Raw genomic sequence first — 22,535 nt, 5'->3', positions numbered from 1 at the left:
GCGCTTCGCGTTTAAGCTCAGTTCGACTTGGCAGAGTTTCAACAAAGTTGCACGCAATTTGCATCGCGTCGCGTTTTATTTTCGACGTCTCCAGCGTGAAACACGACGTCGCTTTCGCATCCTTAAATGGCGATCGCTGAAATTGGGGGAAAGAAAAGAAATTGTGGATGGAATTATCCAATACAATTGACTTGAAAATTGGACTCCTGGGAAGGGAAAAGAAATCTCGTATTTTGGATGGATAGAACTAATATTTATTTGGAATTCTTTAGATAACACTTTGTTGTTCTGCGCACAATCGATCAGTTAAATAACAACTTTCTTATTTTGAAACGCATACTCGTGTCATTGACACTATACATTTTTAAAGACTAGAATCTCGAGGGAAAAGATAAAAAATTGATTGAATAACAACGGTATCTTCCTTATAATCATAAAAATGAATTTATCAAATATGTTCATTAGCTCAAGTGACAGAGCTGTATCTTCAGTTAACTATAAAAAGATTAGAATTCTCTATGATGAGATACATTTATTATCATTAAGAAAATGCCGAAAAATAAATAGCAGCCGTTTATTATTTAATTACAAAAGTAAAATTATATATGTATTTATGTGTACATACAAAAAAATATGAGATATAGCTGTAACGACTGGAAAAAGAGATTTGCAAGAGTTTTAATTTACTTTCCAAGAAGAATTTTGCGAGTGGCACCGATGCTTTGGCCTGCCTGGGTCGCACCCTTGTTGGAACCCGCTTGAAGACCAATCACTCCCTGACCAGCTCGCAATTGTTCCTCTGTAAAATCACGTTTGCATTCGTCTGATGGCTTAGGTCCTAGATAAGGTCCTTTCCATTCGGGATGCTTGTATGTCTAAACGAACAGAGATATAAATGTTTTTTCTTCTGACAATAATTATATCAGTCAAAATTATTTACTATGTAAAGAAAATTATTGCAAAATTTGTATAAAAATTAATGATAACAAGGATAAGGAAACGTACTGTTCGGCCGAGTGCGAACAGTGTTGTTACTACTTGGGCTACATCTTTCTTCTCCCATAAGTCTACGGTCTGGAAAACATCGACGTCGTCCACCCCGTAATCCTTTAACGCCTTTTGAAACCTACAACATATTCAATGTAATCATAATGTATAATCGGTACAAATATCTCACCAGCCACCACTTACAAATTGATATTTTCCATCATCTTGAACTGTCCACCAGTACTGTTGATCTTTGGTACGGATCCAGGTGAAAGCTTGTTCATCAAATGGCACAAGACCTGACCATCCTTGAGCACCTCTTCAAAGGTCTCACCAGGAGGAAACTTCTTACCAAGGATCGATTCGATCCATTCCTGTGCCTCCTTCTCCTGTTCGGGGTTGCGTTTCGCTGCAATCTGTGCAAAATTATGTGCGAATGTCAAAATTATAACATACTGTTGTTTAGCAGAAAAGGATTATTATGGAAATTCGTCTTGATCTCCAATGGATTGATAGAATCCCGCGATACTTCAAGTATTTCAAGGAACACATCTCTTTCGAAAAAAATACATTTTGTTTGGTATTATCAAGCAATTGGCTTCTTTCTGTTTAAAAGTTAAGAAAATAAAGAACTCGGAAGAATAAATCACTATATGATACACGTGACCATGAACGGATCGGAACGGATTACACTACACAATTGAAATATTGTATGTGTATATAAATTAATATATACCTTAGCGCGCACTTGACGTTCTAGAGCCATCCTTATGATATTTTTGAAAAGACTGAAGTGCCGCGGCTTCTAGACGTGGCTTTTTATACGTTTCGGAGGTGTACAGAACCACCGTGGGCCAAGTCGGGGGAGAAATCCGTCCAACAACGTAAGAGGGTTGTATACGGGGTGTCCTAAGAAATGTTTCGACGAAAAAAAATGTTTCGTCGGAATTTTCCAGGGAAAATCGCAGTCGAAGATTCTTCGTTATTATATTCATGTCGACTGGATCTACCTTCAAGGCTTTCTTGATATAATATTTTCTTCTTCATTGACTTGGTAATCGATAAACGAGATACTATCGAAGATACTTTTTTCCCCATGTTCCACATCGTTGATGCGACACCCCGTATAAGCGACGCAAGCGTGCGTGATTCCACACGTTTCGGTATTCTAATATTAGCGGCTTATTCAGTTAAACGAGAAATAGGTTTTCCGAAATCGCAGAGACGCGCAGCTGCTGCGTGAAAATTGGGCAACTTAGTAATGATTATAACATCCGGTAAATAGCCGAAACAAGATTCGCATGAATAAGTCACTGTTTTGTTTTAAAACGAGCCAATGTAATAAAACAACTATTAAGGATCTCAGATGTCGATTGCGATAATGTCTATAAAAATGCAACGGCAAGAGAATTTTGATTTTTTTCCATTGAATCTCACAACAATTGCCTGATAGAGCAGTGAAAAAAAAATTTACTAAATTTTATTTCTTTGAATCGTAAACATTCATTTACAGTAAATAAATATTTATTTAATAAAAGATAGTTGAATCAAATTAATGGGTTTTGTATCAAATAAGTAAATATTTATTTATAACGATTTAAACAAATATTTATTAAAATTCTTTTTTTCAGTGTAATTATCTGAAATTTCTTTTATTTTATTTTTTTTTTATATAAATTCGAGATTGCGCATATTCCAATTTGAACGAAGAAATGATGAGGAACGAATGAACGATGGACAAATAAGAAGGGAGATTCTTCATTATACGTCATTGCAGAAATTAGAATTAGAAAGACTTGAATGAATCCTTATTGGAATACAGAAATGTCAAATCTAGGATCGTCTGACTTGTTCGAATAAAACTGTTCGCGTTGTTCTTAGTTCTGATTACAATGCGATTCTTAGTGCTGATTATTCCAGCACGTAGCTCATCAGTAGGGCGTAGGCAACGTGTCGAGGTCCTGACACAGAAGGAAAAAAAATACGATCGCCCTCGTGGAAAGTGGGACGTGCTACTTTTAAATAGTTCTCTGTCATATAGCTCGGGTTATTATTGCGCGATCCAGATTTTGCTGCAGATACTCTCTGTCGTGCGAACGCAAGATAGAGAAAATACAGAAAATTATAGACATTCCGAGGACGAGGCTTTAAAAGTTCATCGCTAATATATAATGGACTAATATAGGCGAGAGCGCTTGAGAGAATTCAAAGAATATCAAACTTTGTTCCTGCAAGACGACTTTATAATAAATCAATCGGGAAAAATTAAAATTACTATTACACGTTTTAGATATCAAAAGAGCAATGATAACTCAGTCCCTTGAGTTAAATAACATTTTATTATTTTTAACTTTCGTGTGTCAAACTGTAAATTAATCCATTTATATGATAGAATCATTTAGTTTCGAAGAGTAAATAACGCTTATATTAATGTATACATTTATTATTAGTACATAAATTAAATATTTGAGTTAGATTTAATATATTTCTTAAGTTAATTTGTTTAACTTCATGATTTAGTTCAATTATGACATATTGAGGAATAGTAGCGACTTACAGAAATGATTAAAAATAACTCAAATTGATTATAATGGTATAACATATATAATAAATTATATAAGATATATATAAGATATTATTTAATACATAATATGAAGATATGTTTTTAGAAGTTGCAAAGTACGCTGTAACATCCGAAACGGAAAGTAACGAATACAATATCTTCCAGAAGGACAGTAAAATTTGCGCGGTTTCATTACGTTACGTAATTTGAATCTCGCGTGTGTCGATTCAAAGGAGATCATTTATTGGTTGGATGGTGGACCGATGAATCACGTTTAAATTTAAGTTTTCTGCGTTCTTCCACTAGCTACAATATCGTCTGCTCCGTGTCGAAGGTGCGTAGGTGTTTTTCCTGAGAGCGCGATGATGAGACTCCGTATTCTTGACATTATCTTAAATGCAACTATTCGATACATTATTAGATATCAAAGGAATAACGATAGCTTCATATCTTGAATTTGAATAACATTTTATTATTTTTAACTTTTCGAAAATATAAATCAATCCATTTATGTGAGTTTCAAAATAAACAACATCCATATTAACGTATATTCTTTTTATTAGTAAATGTAAACTAAAGAATTAAATTTAAAATAAATTTTCTTGAGTTAAATTATCTAATTTCATTATTTTAATTGAATTATAATGACATATTGACTAGGAGCTGTGACAACCTATAAAAGTGATTCAAAATAACTTAAATTAAATTTAAATTGCCATTATAAATTTAACAGAGTAGATTCATAATACAATTTCTGATTCGTATTTATAATTTCTTGATTAAAATCTTATGTATTTGATAAATACATTTTTAATTAATTTCAAATTGAAATGAGAAAATATTATGCATATATTGAAGACATATAATAAAACAACTTTAATATAATAATAGAGCTAAACGAAAAATAATTAACATTGAATGCAGCTTCTAACTCAGATTTATAATTTCTGAAATTTTACATTTTCTATAAATATATTGTAAATTAATTTTGATTGAAATTCTTTGTATATCTTTTTAATCTTCTCGTCGTTTGGTGTAAGTACGTGGTTGAGTAGGACGCGATTTGAAAAACTTTTTTCCTGTTGATGGAACCACATCTTGCTGTATAAAGCAAAAAACAAAAAGATCAATGAAACATGATTATCTCAATATCCTGAATCGATAAGTGAATGAAAAAGGATAAATAAGATTATTATATATATATATATAAGATTATTATATATTTAAAAACTCGTTCACTCTCACTTTCACTTATTTCAATAGTTCTTAACTCTCCTATTTGCAAAAAAATGTTCATTATATTATTATCTCTTTTTAGTATTTTCTTTTCGACTTTCTTGTATTATATTTAATAACGTATAAACATCTATACCTTGTCCTGACTTTGTCTTTTTTTCAAAGATGTACGAATCAATTTTTCTGATGATGATGTATCTTCATCGCTATCCAATAAATTCGCGTTAGAAATCTGTCAAATAAGAAATTCAATATATTAATAAAATCTTAATCTCATATTTAAAAAAATTTTTTTAATTCTTATTTCCTAAACTCTTGCAGAATGCAGAAACTTTGTATGAATCATCAAGCACGTCGAAAAAAATATCGATTCTGAAAAACAATTTTCGTCAAGGACTTATAGGAAAAGTGCAATGTCCTGATTTTTTTCTTTGTTGCGCGCCTTACTTGTGTATTCTCTCTTGACGTCATTGATCATTTTAGTTTGATAATTTATAATATTTTTTTAACTCGACTGATTGTGTTCCGTAATGGCTTTTTAAAACTGATACTCTTGGTGAGTTTGATTTATGTATTTTCATACAAACTTTCTGCGTTCTAAAAGAGTTCAAGAAATAAAAATTCAAAAAATTTTTTAACTATCGCAAGAAAATTTTATTACACTAAAATTTTTTGTTTATTACCTTAACCCTTGTGCTTTCTCGTGTTATAATTTCTTTTTCCTTCTGAAGAGTTTTTAATTGATGTTGAAGCGTGTTAATAGAAAATTCGTTGTTACTCTTAGTTTTTTCCAGAATCTTTTGCATTTCAGCGTTTTGCTTTTGTGCAAATTGCAAATCTTTCTGCACGCTCGAAAGTTTATTTTCGAGATTCTTGGAATAATCTATTTCACTACTTAATTTTTTTTCTATTCTGTTTATGTCATTAACGAAACCTGTCTCCCTTAGTTTCAATGAGTTTAACATCGTCTCTAAATGCTGAATCTAGAAAATAATATTGAATTAAGTAAAGACTAATATTATATTGGTCAAAATTGTTGAATGAGCCTGTACATAATTTATTTTACTTTTTCCGTTTTTGTACGTAATTCATTCTCCAGCATACTTTGTGTATCCAGTAATGCTTCGCTCTTAGCACACATTTGGTTATATCGTGTCATTATCACCTCGATTTCATTTCTAAAAAAATCATAAAAAAAAACAAATTACTCAAATCTTAATAATTTTATAGAGTACACAATCTGAAAGATATTTTTATTTTCAAAACTTCATAAAATTTGATTAATTTAAATACTCACTTATACATGGAGATTTCATTCTGTAATTTTGAGATAAGTGTATCCTTTTGCGCGATCATATCCGTAATATTGATCTTATCTTGTTCTAGTGTATTCAGTTGTGATTGTAAACTTTTGAATTTTGATTCTAGTCGCTGTTGTTCCTAAAACAAATATTAAACTTACAACATTAATAGAAAAAGAAACGAGCTGAAAAGATCTTTTAGAATTTCTTTTTAACGTACTTCAATGAACAATGTTTTTTCCTTAGCATGTGCGCTCACTAATTCATTTTTCTGTGAATGGAATTTCCGCTCGACGTCATTTACTTGTTCTTGCCATTTGTTTTGCTCCATCAGTGCCTCCTGCATTCTAAAAAAAATTACTTAGTTAACACTATTATGTTCGTGCAATTTATTGCGTATGGTGTGATGACTTACTTCTCTTCTTGAAGTAGCAATTTATTTTCCACTTGTGCGGCAGATTTCGCGATGTCGCATTTCTCTTTCTCGATCGTTTGCAGTTGCGATTGTAAATTTTCGCATTCCGATAGCAACCGCTGTTGTTCCTAAATTAGAAAAGTCATTCAAAATAAATTATGGAAAAAAATTGTGGGATCTCTTGAAAAACTGCCTAAACAACATACTTTGACGAGCATCAACTTTTCCTCAGCATGTTTATTCGCCAATTCATTTCTCTGACTCTGCAGCTTGTTTTCAGAATTTTCCAATTGCTTCCGCAATTTATTTAGCTCTGCCGACTCTTCTTGTAATCTAATTCAAGAAACGATTTTGATAAAAATCTTTGTTTATGCGATAAACTATCAACGAAAATTATACCTTTCTTTTTGAAGCCGCAATTCATTTTTCAATTTTGCAACACAGTTCTCCATATCTGCAATTATAGAATTAATTGTTTAATTGTTTTGATAATGAGCCTAAAATTAAGATTCAAACATTTTCCATGTATGTAAAAGTGTGCCTTTCGATTTCGCCTCATTCTGTTGCAGCTTCTGGATAGTTTCTTGCTGCTTTAGAATCACATCGTCGTATAAGGTGGATAAACTAACGTGGTGTTGCTGAAAACTGGCAAGGCTCTCTCTGATGTAATTCATATATTCCGTGATATTCTCGATGTACGGCCAAGTTGCGTTCAGTCTGTTGTTGCCAAAAAAGAAAGTCAAGTCGCAGAATATATAAGAAAGATTCATGTTGCGACAAAAAAGAAAGAAGAAAGAAATGAGGCTTACTTTGTTTGGATCTCTTCCTTGTTGCGTGTATCTATCTCTAAGGAGGCGGACAAAGAAGCCTGCGCTTCCTGGCTCTCCTTCAGTTTTCGTCTTAGATTTTGGATTATACGATCCTTATTCTGTTGGTCTTGCTGCTTGTCATCATGTGTGCAGGAACCTTCATTCACCTGCTACTTCCACAAAATATTCATAAAAAATTATTTTTCTTGCTTATTATAAAACAATTTCGATCAAACTTGAATCAACTTAAGCAGCGATTAATTTAATCAGAAGAAAGCTCAATAAAATAAAGTTTCAAGCTGTATAATTCATTATGTCTGTATGTATTTAATTTTTCCTTCTGTGTCAAATAAAAAAAATTAAGAATTCTATTCACGATTAAATTAATTGGAGTTTGATTGAAGTCATTATTATAAAAATTAATAATCTTGAGTATGTTTGTAACAATTCGTACTTCTTCCGTTTGCTGTAATCCATCATTGTTCCCTGTTTGGTTCATCCATTGTGCGATCATTGCATCGATAAACTTGCCGCTGCTTTGCGTGCTCACGCGAACTTTTTCTACAAGTTTCGTATGAAAATCATGACATGAAGATCAATTAAAGCGAAAGACAAAACTTACCTTCCTGCTGCATGTTTTTCTGTTTTAAAATAAATTTTTTAATTGATTTATAATCGAAGCTCAGTTCGGGTTTTATCTACTTTACAGCTCAAGTCGCAGATGCTCAGATGTTTAAACAAAAACTTCACCTCGTTTTTTTTTACAATTTAATATGATTGGTTGAATTTAAAGGTAAATACCAATCACGTTCTACTTCTGTTATGTTCCAATATACACTGTCAGTATTAAAAGTCTACAGTATACGTAACTTAAACTATAGATTTTCAATAATGATAGTGCATATTGAAACATGACCTATTTACGTTTCTTACTTTTTATTTACTTTTTACTTACTTTTTCTCTTACTTTTTTATCTTCTAATTCTAAGGATTAAAAAAAGATAACAAGTAAATTAAATCGATTTTAAAGTTAATCTACAGTAACAAAAATGTAGTGGATAGTAAGCACTACTGGATTTTGCATCCTTGCAAAAATAAAGAAATCAAATAAGGCAATTTCGAATCAGTATATTTGTTGATAATTCTTTTGTATTATGATAATGTGCAATTATGAAAATTAGCAACAGAAGCTGTTTTACTGGAAATCCTTTAAATCCGGTTTCTAAGAGATGAAAATATCGCATAAAATAAACGATGCGAATTAAATTATTCTTGGAAAACATAAACAGCGCTCTGTAATCGGTTCGTATTTATATGAAATATCGCGCAGCATACTGCAACGTTCTCTGTCGGTCTATCGTGCAAGCATTTCACTGCACTTCGCGTTCAGCGAATTCAGCGTCTCCGAATTATTTTCAGGTTATATTTACCATCGTGGTGGAACATAAAAACTTAAAAAACGATATATTTTGAAAGAATATTCCCAACAAAAACGAACGCTCACGTCATCCTATAATAGTGCTAGTTTAAAAATGCAGAAAGAAAAATGAGTATTTAATTGAAGATAGGAATAATGATTTTTGTAAGATTTGCTGTTTTTATGATGTTATACAATCTGAAATTTTGAGAATCTCACACTTCCTTTTATCGCAGAATTTGAAATCTGTTAGCAATCTAAAGCAAATTTTATTTTAAAAAAAAGATTAACCATGTCAGGATTATTCGAGCAGATTAAACTGCTTTACGATCAGGCACTTTATTGCAATGTGATCTCTCTGACGAACTTGGTGCTCTCTCTCAGCGAACACAGTGCTGACTTGCTACCTGGTTACAGCAAGTTTCACGTATACGTTTATTACGCGGATGCTCACTTTCATCTGGGCAAATATCGCAGAGCAGAGACTCTCTACAAGAAGGCTCTGCAGTTCCGTAAGTGTCTGTTAAAGTCGAAAGGTACAGGGAAACCTTTGTTGGATGGACAGAAGGATCTGCCGTCGGATGTCAACATCAAATATCAGATTCACTTATGCCTAGTCAAGTCCAAGAATCTGCAAGAAGCTTTGCAAGTGTTACAGAGCATCCCTGGCAAGCAGCGTACTGCCAAAGTAAACATGGCACTAGCCAAGATGTTCCATGAGCAAGGAATGGAACGGTCTGCTATTACCACATACAAAGAAGTGTTGAAAGAATGTCCATTAGCTTTAGAAGCAGCCGAAGGTCTTCTTTCTTTAGGAGTAAAGGGTGTAGAGGTCAATTCTTTGATCGTCGGCTCCATCTCGAACTCGATGAATTTGGAATGGCTTAATACGTGGATCAAGGCTCATGCACACATTCATAATAGAGAATACACTCATGCCGTGAGCACTCTGAGATCATTGGACAATGTTGTTTTGCTTAGGGATAATTTCAATCTATTGACTATCATGGGCGAGTGTTATTATTACGCGGGTGATGATAAGAATGCTCTGTTGTGTCTGAGGCGAGCTCGCGTTATTGAGCCAGATATAACAAAAGGGTAAGTTCACATTTCGATATTTATTTATATATATTATAGGAATACTTATTATTTGTTACTTCTTTACAGGGTGGACATGTATGCTGCAGTTTTATACAAAATGCACCATATCAAAGAATTGGAACGGCTGATACCAGCGATAACTGCTAACAACGAATGTACCGGCGAAATTTACGTAGCAATGGCATATTCCCTGTTTGCTGCTAGAAAGTTCAGCAGAGCAAATACTCTTACTGCTCAGGCATTAAATCTGAATCCTAATGACATAGAGGCCACCATATTACGGGGTAATCTTCTTATCGAGCAAAAGAAGTATCAGGACGCCTTGTTCTTTTTTAGACACGCTGTACAATTGAAACCGTATAGGTATGAACCACATAAAGGTTTAGTAGATTGTCTTGTTGGAATGCATAGATTACGAGAGGCTCTGAATATCGCCAGCAGCTCTTGCAAACAACTTGGACACACTACAAGAGTTCTAACAGTGAGTTAAAGTTAAAAGAAAATGTATCTAAAATGTAAAAAGTAAAATTAAAAAATATATAACAATGCATTTTGTGTTTGCAGTTATATGCATCCGTCTTGATGAAAGATCCTGTGTCAGTAAGCAAAGCTAAGAACCTTCTCGAAAAAGCTTTATCTCAAGATGAAGTCTACTTACCTGCAGTGTATTTACTCGCGGAGATATACGAACAGGAAATGAATTTGGAAGCAGCCATCGAACTACTCGAGAGACAGGTGGAGATTCATTCTACCTGTAAGCTCCATCAAACTTTGGGAGACTTATGGGCAAGAATGCACAATGAGGAGAAAGCTCTAGATCATTATGTGGTAGCTTTAAAGTACATATTTCATTTTTGTAATTGTTGACATAAATTGTTTACATAAATCTATAGATGAAGCTTATCTAATTTTGTCTTCAGCTTGGATCCAAACAACAGGAGAGCTCTAGAGGGAATGCACAGATTAGATAATTCTTCTAGTAAATTGGATTCCGCTTATTATATGGCCGTTGGTGAGGAACAGGCTGATACGACCTATGATGTTGGTGATGGTCTGCCGGATACAGATAACGATGAGGCACCCGAGGAGAGTGAGACTGAAGCCATTTGGTCGGATATGGACTTGGAAGCTAATAGTCAGTAATCATTCTTGTTATAGAAATGAATAGCCAGCGAAAATTCGAAAAAAAATCGAAATTTTAGCTTCTAAACTAAGTCCATTAATAATGGATTTCTTGAAAAAGAATCTTTGGAAAATAATTTGTACGAATGAAATGAGACTGAGGTTGTTCGTGATTATTATTTGATAGGAATATACATCGTAGATAATTTACTTCTTTTTAATAAATTCAACAATTGTATCGTCGTGGAGCTCTGTTGCCTACTTTTAAAAATGTCAATGTTAAATTTTTATTAATTTCTATTACGAATATATTTTCATAAAATGGAGAACTCTAACATCAGGAGGATTAAGGCAAACAAACATGTACCCGTTATTTGTTATATTAGTTATATTAGCGTTACAACTTAGATTTCGATGAACAGCGCAAACTATTCAATGATAAAATATACATATATAGATTGTAGGAAGTCATAATAATAATAATTCTTAGATCGATGTAAAACAATATCACATCATTTGCTGAATAGGAAAGCTTATCACTGGCTTGCGATTTGTCAACATGCCTTTTCATATCTTTTACACCTGATATGTCGGTATTGTCAAGGATTCAAGGATAAAGCCTCAATTACCGGAAATATATTCGTGGCTATGTAACAATACTACATTCGTCAACAATATCCATATGTGTATGTGTGTGTACATATATATATATATATAAACACATAAAAGTATTATTAGAATACTTTAAAGAGTGCCATTTAAATAACATAACTGATACATATATAAATATATGTGTGTGTGTGTATATGTGTGTGTGTGTACATACATTTGACAGTACACGTATCGTAATAACATTCGATTTTTAGCGACAAAGAGAACGTCGCACCAACATATAAAAAAATTGATAACAATTATTCACAAGATTTCTCTCGCGATTTAAATATATAAGTTTATCGCGAGGAAAGTACCGATATTCGATGCAACAATTAAACTTTATATGTGCAATATAACATTTAAAATCTATACGACTTATACGCGTTGTTTGTTTGTGAAATTGCTTATCGTGTTTTCTTACATCTTACATAACTACGCATCTACAGGAATGTAGACTTTATCGGTCAAAGTCACAAGAAATTAATTTGCGCGCATCGGGATTAATTTACGTGACATATCTGTAAAATATTATCTTATACGAATTTTCACTCAAAATGGAAGAAACGATTAATTTAATTGATGATCAACCTCGAGCGAATTTATTTCATTCAGCCGGATAATTCGTTAATTAGCTGATTAATTCGTTTTATTTTCATTGCAATTACTTCTTTAGTATCTTTTTCATTTGTTTCGTTTGATGCTGCATACTATATTGAGCGTTCTCGGCCTTCGTGATCAAGGAGTCGAGCTTATTCAGATGAGATCCCATTTTCTGGTTGAGATCGATCTGCTTCTGCTGGACGCCGCTGTTCGCGGGCTGGTTCGCGGTGTCCGTGATGGTCACATCTGACGTCTCCACCGTTATCACCTCGTCGACCGTGGATTCTGGTTTCTCTTGGTTTTCTTGCTTTCCCGCGTCAGGGTTCGGCTCTTCGGGCTTGTGACGCGGCGTTCCACCGCGAGAGTTTACCTTCACTTTGAGCAACGTTCCCAGACTGCCGCAAACTGTCTGCGGAATTCTTTATTAGAGGCCTTTTTCTTTCTCTTCCCCCCCTCTCTCTCTCTCTCGCGCGCGCGATGAAAAATATAGAAAACATACAATATCTCTTTGAAGACGTGTAACGTGTAGATTTATTTGTAATTCATCAGCGTGGAGTTTACGAATCTCATGACGAACAATTGATTTAGACGCGGTGGAGAACCGGCGGTGCAGGAGGGAAGCGTTATCAATTTGCGAGCGGATAAGGACATAAAATGATCCGTCGTATCGGTCGTAAAAATTCCGCGCTATCGTTATGACAAAATAATAATTAATTCGAGTAACATGCGAAATAAGTGCGCGCAGGCTCGCTCGGCAATTAATTATCCCAAGTCACCTTGAATCTGTTGAGCTTCTTCTGCGTGGTGCTCAGAATGTTGTTCAGCTCGTCCAGACCGCCGCTGATGCGTCCCGACGCATCGTCCACGTAATCCAAGTCCTAGAGATAAGAGAGCATCGGCGTGAGGAAATTCGTATCGCGGACACGCGTGAACGTCCGTCGGCGTTAATGAACCCCGCGACGTTCGGCTTCGCGACGTCAGCGATTTTATTCTCGACGTGACGGTCTGACTCGTAACTCGTTGCACGTGGACTCGTTGCAACCCGATTCTGCTGCGTAATGTCTGTCGCGATTGCGATATCGCCGTAAGTGCATTAGCCGCTCGTTAACATATGAAAGAGAGAGCGGATGAATGAAAAAAAAGGGGAATAAAAAAATTGTAAAAGCTGCAAGTATAGATAACTGCAGACTATGTCGCTCGGCTCTCTCTCTCTCCCCCCTCCTCTTGATTGCGTTCTTCTACGGCGATGAAAAAAAAAAAAAATTTAATACTCGTTGATTCATGGTCGAGGAACGTATCAGAAATAGCTCGTTCGCCAATGGGCGTGTCCAATTAAACAAAATTCGGGCTGTTATTTTAGGCATATTTTCAAACAGATTCTGCCTTACTTGAAATTTTTAGCGCAAGCGAGGCGCAACAGCGTAGTTACCTGTAACGTAGCATCGTCGTCGTCGACGTCGCAACGAGGATCCTCGCTCTGCGCCGCCTGCGACTGCCTCCACTCCTCCTCGCTAGGCTTCGACAAGCCTAGCAATTCTGCCCTCTCGCAGGCATGCTGATAGTCCTCGGACATGACGCTAGGTTCCAACTATATAACTAATATAACGATGTGGGCCGCTACCCGAAAACGTCGGGCGTCGCGACGAGCGATCGTTCGCGAGTACTCTCGGACGCGAAATTCCGTGGAAATCGTCGCGCCCTTGGCGTGAGGCATGCATCACTCAAAGAATCCATATTGGCATAGAAACTGCGCAAGCTCGACCGAAGGCGGGTAGAATTACGGATAAAGCTTCGCCAAGTCGCGACACCCTCCTTGGAAACAGTTGGACTTCGATCGGGGCTGATCCCGATTAAATATTAATTTTTCTCCTATACCAATTTCCTCTTCAATAAGCAAGAGACATTTTAGAACATTTCAGCAATATTGTAGCAACGTTGTATCATGAAATGTTCCAAAATGTTTCTTTACTGGATCGGTTTTGACTTTTTGACATTATTATCATACGCATTAAGATCCATTACGTGGCAGTATATTCGATACATGCACTTCCCAAGGAATACATAAAAGTTAATAAAAAATCAAAATGATTTTATAAATTATTTTGCCTGTTCTTGATTTGATTTGTATTATGCACTTCGTAATTGTATTCGTTTGCGTAATTGTATTCTTACGCGCGTATGTTTTATAAATATGTTCGAGCGCGTGATAACGTATTTAATTCTTAGTCTCTTTTTTTTCCCTGTCAATTCCAGGGTTGAGTAATAACTAATTAAAACGTTAAAAAAAGAAATTAAAAAGTTGATAACTTTTAACGTAATTTAATTAATTTTAAATGCATTAATTTTTAACTTAATTTAGTTACTTTTAAACTTTAATTTTTTAACTTTTTTAAATTAAAAATTTTTCTATCTCTCTTAAGGTTAATATTATTTTCTATAAAATCTTAAACATTAGAGAATTAATTTAGAAAAAGTTCAATAATTTTATCGTAAGAGATTCTATAATAAGAGTCACATTATATGGTAGTTTTTATTGACCGCTAGATTTTGTCAATTCCCGTTTATATTTGAAATAACACTAATTTTAGGTATCATAAACGTTATATGTTAGCAACATAAATATGAAATGAGCCTTAGATGAAGAATTGTTGTAAAACAATGCTGCACATCCACCCATTCCACCCATTTTCTAAATTTTTACGTATATTTTTTCTAACAAATATCTAGTCGAATAATTGTAAACTTGCATAAACAGTCGTTTTAGAAGTTAAAGATAGATAAAGGTTAAAGAAAGAGAAATAATACAAACTTATATCCTTCTCTCTCGTAAGATTTTGACAAAAATACCTGATAGTGTGACTCTTATGTATGTATAAATAATTTACATGTGAATATAAAATTTAATTTACTATACTTAATTTACTATACTTAATAATCTATACTTGTAAGGATTATTTAAAATAATCTCTTTTTAAGAAAAATTAAGACATTCTGATCTGAAAAATAATTTTTTTCAAAATTAACTTTTTTTTAAATTTAAGTTAATTCAATCTTAACTTAACTTTTATTAAGTTAATTCTTTATTCTTTCAACTTTTAACTTAATTTTATTAATTTTACAAGTCATTAACTTTAACTTAATTTAATTTAAAAAAACATTAACTTACCTAATCCTATCAACTTTGATATTTTTATATTATTATTATTATTCTATTGTATTCACATTGTATTATTAGATAGGTTCATAACAGCAGTCAGCTGGCGCTTCATATTTACACTTGCAATAAATTAAATTAAATTAAAATATTAATCTTCAAGAGGCTGAGCTACAGCAAGACAGATTGATCCGGTCTTGAAAAGTGGAACACAGTAGCTTCTAGATAAGAGCGCTTCCAATCCAAATTTTTAAGAGAACTTTTAACGATAAATGGTATAACATTTAGGAAAGCGGTTTTCGAGCGATTAAATACTTATTGTAGATAAAAAGAACGTAAAACGCAAGGCGTTAGATCGCAGTAAAGTGAAACTCGAGTTCCCAAGGCGGTCATCTCCATATCGTCGTGTTCATGATTAATTTCAGTTTCGTCGCGTGCACCTGGACACAACATAGTACCGCACAAACCGTCCTTACCCACGTGCACGTCATAAAGGCATACACGCGCACCTTATATAAGCTACGCGACAGCTTGATCGGTTTGCATTGTTGTCGGAACGAAGTCTGCGTCATCTCGCGAGTGAGTTATGACAATGTCATCGCGGATCGCGATATGGGAGATCGGATTTACTTTGTTCCTGCTGCTCGTGTTATCCGCGCAGGTAAGACGGGACTATCCCGATCTTATCGTGAAAGAAAGTTGGGAAGAAAGAAAGAGAGAGAGGTGAAGGAGAGATGGCTAAATTTTAATAAAATCTTTTAATTAATTTTTTAATTTTAATTAGAATTTATTTTTAATCTTTTTACTTATGTCACGTCGTTAATTTTTAAATTAATTTCAACATACATTAAAATAAATTGAAATTTATTTAAAAAACGTAAATTAAAATTTAAGTAAAATGTGTATTTTAGTACATTTTAATATTTATAATATTTATGTTAAAATATACAGATATTTTTAGTATTTCTATAAATGAAAAAAGATTGTGTAATTTTTTAAACTTATTAGAAACAAATAACTGGGAGCTTTTTGAGAGCTTTAGAATATTAATTAATATATGCGTTTTAATATTTAAAGCAAATTTATTTTTAGTATTATAAACGTGCGTTTGTGATTCTTTCATAGTAAAATCATATATATTACCCGACGAGAGAGATTGTATTCACCCATTTCTTGAAAGATTTATTGGGTTATCGTTTGTCAAATTAGAGACACCAACTCAACCAAGTTAGGGATAATAGACTCTGACGAATAACAGTATTACAGTATCGTCGGCGTATTATTGAACAAGTTAACAATGAGAACGCTCAATAAAGATCGTTAAATTCTTTGCGACCTCGTAATAACAGAAAATAATAGAAATGAAAAATCATAATATGCCAAATTAGCCAAATGGCTAATTTTAATGGGAATTTAGAGAATTAACTGATAAAATTATTAATCGACGTTTTTACATAATCGATCGGAATGAACATCCACCATATTATTAACTTGGATTTTTAGTCAAACTTTCTTTTGCAAATTGAATACTTTCATGTCGCAATGACGTTTTAAAAATAAGGCAAAATAAATATTAATTTTACAGAATATAGATTAATTAAATTACAGATAAATTAAATGTTTATCTATTTATTTACAAATAAAAACGTGTTAAAAAGAGAAGTTGATTTCTCTCAGCTGTTTCAGGGAGTTGTTTTATTTCTTAATTTCTCTAGGCGGTGGACTATGAATTCCACAGACGACGAGATATCAGTGAATTCGAACGACAACATAATCTTAACGAGCCGCGACTTTCTCGAGCAGCTGAATTTTGTGGCGCCAAAAGAGAATTACACATTGCAAGAAGCCACGGAGCACTTGCTATATTTCGGTGCACTCCTGTGAGCGCGAATAGTCGACACCTTCGGCAGCCTCCTGTACGATTATTATGATGACTTCATTGATGTTGCGGAAGTAGATGCGTTGCACAAGATATATTGGAAGATCCTCGAGCGACAGTACGACGTATTCAACCTAATCCTCAGTGTCCTGAGGAATCCGGATACGAGACCGTCCAGGATCTGTGCCGAAATCTACAAACACGGGGAATCCTGTCTGAGGAGTAGCGCCAGCATCTGCCGCAGAATCAGAAAGCAGCACGATCTTCCGCATCCCGATGATGACACAACACACAGCTGCGTTGAATATACGTACAGTGTATCATTCATCCAAAATAATGCAGCAATATTATTCCCAGAGGTTTCTCTCTGGCGACATTGTTGAAACTCCCGTAGCGAAAAGTGTTGGTAAATACGCCCAATTTACTCTTTGGACTTTTATATAATGTGAGATACGACGACTACGATGACGATGTTCGCCTCGCCGAGAGGGAACTTATATGACACTTTCGTGAAATCTCGGAGACCATCGGCGAAATTTCAGTGTCGATGGTGGAGCTGAGGAAGTTCCGTACTATAAATTCTTTCCTTAAGTACGACATCGGTATATACGCCGAGAAATCTTTGGACAACGTTCTGAAAAAGTACGCGCTCCTGATTGCGAGAAGAATTGTCAACGATATTGGCATGATCGACGAGAATATCCACTTGCTCGGTAACATCTATGAGAATCAGACGATTCATATTAAATATCTCTTTGATCTCGTGCTATCTGACGATCTAATGGAGAAAGACATCATCGAGACTAAGAAATACCTAGTGATAAAATTAAACAAATTTAACGTGGTGAAAAAGTATCTCAAAGTGCAGAAGTATCAGCAGGTCACTCCCGCTCAGCTGATGATGGAAATCACCGGACAGCTAATAGACATCGGCTTTGCCAAAAATATCGCGATATCTCTGCGGATGTACGCGAAATTCTGGTAAAATGATAAACTCTAATCAAAGAATCCATCATAAACTTTCTGGAGATGAGCGACGAATGCATGGACACTCTGATGTCGGATTCAAGATGCTCAATAGAGATCCCGTTTATAATATAATATCAAATACACGTTTTAACACAACATTACTAATAGACAAAACTACGATTCAATACAGTCCAGCCTATCATAAAACGACTACAGTGCCTGTTGAATCTATCACTACTACAAAGACTTCAAAAAGGTCCAAGGATGAATCTTCGAAAATTTCGATTACGCCGATGACAACTGTGATGACGACTACGAACCCATGGCGCCAACTATGGCTATAACTATGACAGCTGCGACAACTACATCATTACCTACAACAATTATGTTACCCACGATTTTGCTTGTTACAGAATTATTTACGGCTACATTGCCAACAACAACTACAACAGTGCCTATGACTACCATAATATTGCCTACGACTACCATAACATTGCCTACGACTACTAGAACATTACCTATGATTACCACAGTAGAGTCTACGACTACCTCAGCAGAGTCTACGATTACCATAGCAGAGCCTACGATTACCACAACGTTGCCCACAACGATCAATACAACATTGCCTACAACTCCCACAACGACGACCATGACAACCATGATATCACCTACAATGGAGGTACCGATCGTGAATACCAACGTGGTAATAGAACTGAATCGTTCGAAGATCGTAACAAATGTTTTCACACCATACGTTGACTTCAGAATTTCGGAGATAATATCAAATGCAACATCTGTCCCCGCCTGCGAGTCGGCTGAATGCATTACTGAACAAAATATAACTAGTAAATATGTCGAAACGACGCCTACTCTATTCTTGACGACGCAATCTTCAACGACGACGCCGACGATACAGACTTCCATTCTTGAAACTACTGAGCCACCGCATTATCAAGACTTAATCACGGACTCTACAATTTCAACAACGGAATTGATTGAAACGCCGACGACGAAAGGTAAAATAACATTACATTATATTTTACACAACTCTTTTTACAATATAAAAGAGAAAATTACAATTTCTAATTGCACTAATAATATAGTCTTTCAGTTGAAAAAAAAATTCATTATCTTATACATATTTATTCATTTAACAGATACATTATAAATAAATAAACTTTCATGTATTTTAAACATACATAGCCGTACATAAATAAATTTCCAAGATTAACATAACATATGTGAAATGCAACACAGGCTGCGTGCAAGTCTGCTTAGAAGAATACGAATTCAACGCCGAAACAATGGATAGGTCCTGTGAAACAAACTGCGACTCCACACAAGCTGTGACGGAAGATTGCAACGAGAATAATCCTCCGGGGACGAGCTCTCAGGAATGTGACAAAAAGTATTGCGATACCAAAGAGAAGAGCGGCGAGTGCATGACCTTGTGTCCTCCGAAGAGCTCACTCTGCGAGAATGGCGACTGCGTAACAACGGGAATGCCACCGTTGATTATAAGTTTTGCGAAGTTTTGAAGGTTCGCGAGTACGCGACTTGTACGAGATCTCGAATCCCTATCATCGTCGTCAGTTGAAACGGTTGGCGAAGATGCGAGCGAATAGCGTGATGTCACACGTCTCTAGATCGAGAACGTTGCATCATCGAAACCAAATTGCGACCAAGAAGCGGCACAAAATAGTAGACACCGAAATACCTTATTCCAAAAGCAAGAAGGTAACGGAATATATGCAACAAAAATCTCTTCATAGCAGGCTAAGCGAGAAAACGATAAAGAACAAAGGCGTCGCAAGGAACAGGAGCAAATCTACAGGTTGAACAAGCGGCTGTCGAAAAAACTCAACGGGACTCGTAAAACGATGCATCGTACGAGAAGAATCATAGATCCATTTCGCCATAGTCAGATTAAAAGGATATCCGAGAGAGGCGTGAAATTAATCGAACGCGTAAAAGGCCGAGACGAGAGTTTATTGATTTAAAATTACGTCGTTTTAACAAATAATGTTATTATAACTGTTATGTAATTATATGGCCGTCACTTCATGTGCTCCGTTTAGCGTACTTTCCGTCCATTTAATCAGGTCAGAGGCGAAAAATATCGTGAAACATAACGGGAGAAGCTAATTATATTGAAGACAAGAACGTTTATCGAATTCGGCTAACGATTACTCGGTCCGGAGATTTAATTTAGTAGCTGTCTATATTTAATCGGACCGTCGCGAGATTCACATGAATTATAAATTATTTCTTCGAATTTTGCTTTCTCAAAGACCGTCATTGACGTCGCAACATTGATCAGAGTCACGTTAATAAGATCTCCTATCAGCGTTTTCTAGCAACGAATTTATATTACAAGCAGCTAAAGTATTTTTGAACGGTTAAATTGTTAGACATTTTTTTTCGATGAATTTTGTAAATTCTGAAAATAATCGTATTTTGATATTGTATCATGATAATTTTCTTCAGTCTATTTATACAGTTTGTTTACTAGACTAAGAAAATCGGCAAAATAAGTTTACAAGAATCGAAAATAGAATTTACGATATTCGTTGAAGATACAATTATTTGAGTACTTTGAGATTCTTTTTGTGCCTGCTAGAGAAGACTTGGCTTCCATTTTTAGCAAGCACTCGAACAAACAGCAACGCTCGACGTGCACATTCTCGTTCTGTGGCGAGCAAGTAGCGACGAGGTCCGACGCCATAAACGGATAAGCGGAGCAAACGATAGAACACAATGAGAAGTAAATTTGACATAGCCGGCGCGTAATCTGTCTTATTAAACGGTCCCATTCGCACAGTGAACGATTACATTTGAATTTATGCTCGAAATAAATAAGCGCCGTGTCGCGCTGTCGAGCCAATTCTCCATCCCCAGGATATTCCTTTACGACCAAAGCGAATCCGCTTCATTTCGCCGATAGTTATTCGGTCGTCAGGCGAGAGTGACCTTTTCCTTTTTTTTTTTTGCTCCGATCACGATTGCGGGATTGGTAAATTCATAAGCTTCTCAAACACGATCTCGCGCGGATGTCGAAGACACGAAGAAATTCCGACGTTTTAATCATAGAGGCGAACCCACGAATCGTTTTTAGTACAAACATATGTAAATATATAAACATATTTCACCACGCGGGCTCGCCCGCGTTCGTGAATTCGAAAACGCTATTAATCATCGATATTAATCGAGCGTTCGTAATTTTATCGAAGAGCAGGCAATATGCACGGACACGATTTCTAGGAGAAAGAAAACATGGTGGGATAATCATGCCGCAATATATCATTTCCTCAGATAAACAAATCCTTTCCTGCAAAAATAAGTTCGTACGGAATTCCGATTCCTCGCGCGTCAAGTTATTTTTAAAAAATAAGTCACTCTGAACCGTGAATTCCTTGTTGAAGATCAGATGTTTCCTCTGTCAAACAAATCATTGATACGATCTACGTTCCTATTATAAATTGTTTCTCTGTATTTTTTCTGAGAGCGGAAGCACAAAGTCTTACATAACGCATAAAACAAATACATAAAAAAATTGTACTAATCAAAGTCCTTCATTTCCTTTCTTTCCTTGAAATAAAAGACTTTGAGTGAGATTGATTTTTTTTAAGTTTTATGCATTATGCATTATGTAGAAGTTTATGCTCCAGTTTTAAGGCGATCGATTTCCTATGCAAAGGTTTTCTTTATCACCCTTCATCGATTTCGCGATCGAAAGTGCTGACTTGATTACATACGCGCTTGAAATTCTAAGGATCTTGGAAAATACGACACGAACGTGTAAATGAGTCCAGGCAAATTGCCGATATAATTGGTACACGTGCCAGATTACAAACTTAAACAACACCCGCACTGTATAGATAGAGCATGACTATCCGTGAAGTATTTACAAAGGCGTGCGCATACATATAATACAAACACAGTCGTATCAAATTGCTGTATTAATGCCGGTTAAATGAAATCGCGGAAATGAGATAGAAGTCGTAGCCCTGGTGAAAATTTTTCTCAGAATTTTTTATATAATTTTTTAGAATAACTATTTAGGAAATTTCTCATTTTTTAAACACTAAATTAGAACACTTTTTAAAAATGCCTGTAAATAGTTTACATCTTTCTATTAGAAATTTTCATATATGTATTCTGAAATATTTTAAGATTTCTAGCATTTCTCTTTTTCTCTATAATCTCTGATGAAATCTGAGAAAGTTAAAATATTTTTTCAGAAATTATAGAAAAATCTGAAAGAATACACAAGTAGAATTGAAGATACGAAAAATCCTAAGAACATGTAGATTTTTTCTGCAATTCTG

General features: G+C 34.9%; 5 protein-coding genes across 5 annotated transcripts; 2 read left to right on the top strand and 3 right to left on the bottom strand.

The window, feature by feature from the left end:
* Window positions 1-231: 231 nt before the first annotated feature.
* Window positions 232-1,876, bottom strand: Mp20 (muscle-specific protein 20 transgelin). Its single transcript, XM_011055759.2, has 4 exons — window positions 1,724-1,876; window positions 1,192-1,403; window positions 1,006-1,126; window positions 232-875 (listed from the first exon to the last, which is right to left on the bottom strand). The coding sequence occupies exons 1-4, from the start codon at window positions 1,751-1,753 to the stop codon at window positions 684-686; spliced, it is 555 nt and encodes a 184-aa protein (XP_011054061.1). The 5' UTR covers window positions 1,754-1,876; the 3' UTR covers window positions 232-683.
* Window positions 1,877-4,469: 2,593 nt separating this feature from the next.
* LOC105145874 (uncharacterized) lies at window positions 4,470-8,083 on the bottom strand. Its single transcript, XM_011055765.2, has 13 exons — window positions 7,934-8,083; window positions 7,766-7,872; window positions 7,312-7,481; window positions 7,044-7,219; window positions 6,902-6,956; window positions 6,709-6,835; window positions 6,503-6,630; window positions 6,308-6,434; window positions 6,084-6,226; window positions 5,853-5,964; window positions 5,470-5,769; window positions 4,923-5,018; window positions 4,470-4,651 (listed from the first exon to the last, which is right to left on the bottom strand). Exons 1-13 carry the CDS (start codon window positions 7,944-7,946, stop codon window positions 4,565-4,567), a joined length of 1,641 nt encoding a protein of 546 aa, XP_011054067.1. The 5' UTR covers window positions 7,947-8,083; the 3' UTR covers window positions 4,470-4,564.
* A 618-nt stretch (window positions 8,084-8,701) lies between these two features.
* Window positions 8,702-11,493, top strand: APC7 (anaphase-promoting complex subunit 7). Its single transcript, XM_087410947.1, has 5 exons — window positions 8,702-8,893; window positions 8,965-9,826; window positions 9,896-10,310; window positions 10,394-10,668; window positions 10,750-11,493. The coding sequence occupies exons 2-5, from the start codon at window positions 9,021-9,023 to the stop codon at window positions 10,970-10,972; spliced, it is 1,719 nt and encodes a 572-aa protein (XP_087267073.1). The 5' UTR covers window positions 8,702-8,893; window positions 8,965-9,020; the 3' UTR covers window positions 10,973-11,493.
* Window positions 11,322-13,978, bottom strand: LOC105145876 (hypothetical protein). Its single transcript, XM_011055769.2, has 3 exons — window positions 13,635-13,978; window positions 12,982-13,083; window positions 11,322-12,614 (listed from the first exon to the last, which is right to left on the bottom strand). The coding sequence occupies exons 1-3, from the start codon at window positions 13,776-13,778 to the stop codon at window positions 12,267-12,269; spliced, it is 594 nt and encodes a 197-aa protein (XP_011054071.1). The 5' UTR covers window positions 13,779-13,978; the 3' UTR covers window positions 11,322-12,266.
* Window positions 13,979-15,372: 1,394 nt separating this feature from the next.
* On the top strand, window positions 15,373-21,025 carry LOC105145877 (uncharacterized). Its single transcript, XM_087411537.1, is given in 9 exon segments — window positions 15,373-16,020; window positions 17,075-17,097; window positions 17,099-17,522; window positions 17,524-17,589; window positions 17,591-18,219; window positions 18,478-19,354; window positions 19,425-19,742; window positions 19,744-19,989; window positions 19,992-21,025. Coding segments are annotated over 9 exon segments (2,874 nt in total). The 5' UTR covers window positions 15,373-15,945; the 3' UTR covers window positions 20,208-21,025.
* Window positions 21,026-22,535: the final 1,510 nt, after the last annotated feature.

Source organism: Acromyrmex echinatior, chromosome 11 (assembly GCF_024713525.1).
Source record: "Acromyrmex echinatior isolate Ae372 chromosome 11, ASM2471352v2, whole genome shotgun sequence".
Taxonomy (NCBI): Eukaryota; Metazoa; Arthropoda; class Insecta; order Hymenoptera; family Formicidae; genus Acromyrmex; species Acromyrmex echinatior.
Note: the sequence above shows the minus strand (reverse complement) of the source record. Positions and strands in the feature narration are given on the sequence as shown.

What these genes read in the sequence shown, in the direction of transcription:
- Mp20 (XM_011055759.2), bottom strand. Translation starts at nt 1,753, where the DNA reads ATGGCTCTAGAACGTCAAGTGCGCGCTAAG. An exon ending in AACGTCAAGTGCGCGCTAAG is followed by an intron (nt 1,404 to 1,723) that starts GTATATATTAAT and finishes AATTTTGCACAG; the next exon opens with ATTGCAGCGAAACGCAACCC. An exon ending in TGTTCGCACTCGGCCGAACA is followed by an intron (nt 876 to 1,005) that starts GTACGTTTCCTT and finishes CTGTTCGTTTAG; the next exon opens with ACATACAAGCATCCCGAATG.
- LOC105145874 (XM_011055765.2), bottom strand. An exon ending in TTGCTACTTCAAGAAGAGAA is followed by an intron (nt 6,435 to 6,502) that starts GTAAGTCATCAC and finishes AATTTTTTTTAG; the next exon opens with AATGCAGGAGGCACTGATGG. An exon ending in AATGAAATCTCCATGTATAA is followed by an intron (nt 5,965 to 6,083) that starts GTGAGTATTTAA and finishes TGATTTTTTTAG; the next exon opens with AAATGAAATCGAGGTGATAA.
- APC7 (XM_087410947.1), top strand. Translation starts at nt 9,021, where the DNA reads ATGTCAGGATTATTCGAGCAGATTAAACTGCTTTACGATCAGGCACTT. An exon ending in ACACTACAAGAGTTCTAACA is followed by an intron (nt 10,311 to 10,393) that starts GTGAGTTAAAGT and finishes TTGTGTTTGCAG; the next exon opens with TTATATGCATCCGTCTTGAT. An exon ending in CATTATGTGGTAGCTTTAAA is followed by an intron (nt 10,669 to 10,749) that starts GTACATATTTCA and finishes TTTTGTCTTCAG; the next exon opens with CTTGGATCCAAACAACAGGA.
- LOC105145876 (XM_011055769.2), bottom strand. Translation starts at nt 13,778, where the DNA reads ATGTCCGAGGACTATCAGCATGCCTGCGAGAGGGCAGAATTGCTAGGC. An exon ending in ACGACGATGCTACGTTACAG is followed by an intron (nt 13,084 to 13,634) that starts GTAACTACGCTG and finishes TCTTATCTCTAG; the next exon opens with GACTTGGATTACGTGGACGA. An exon ending in AGAAGCTCAACAGATTCAAG is followed by an intron (nt 12,615 to 12,981) that starts GTGACTTGGGAT and finishes AGAATTCCGCAG; the next exon opens with ACAGTTTGCGGCAGTCTGGG.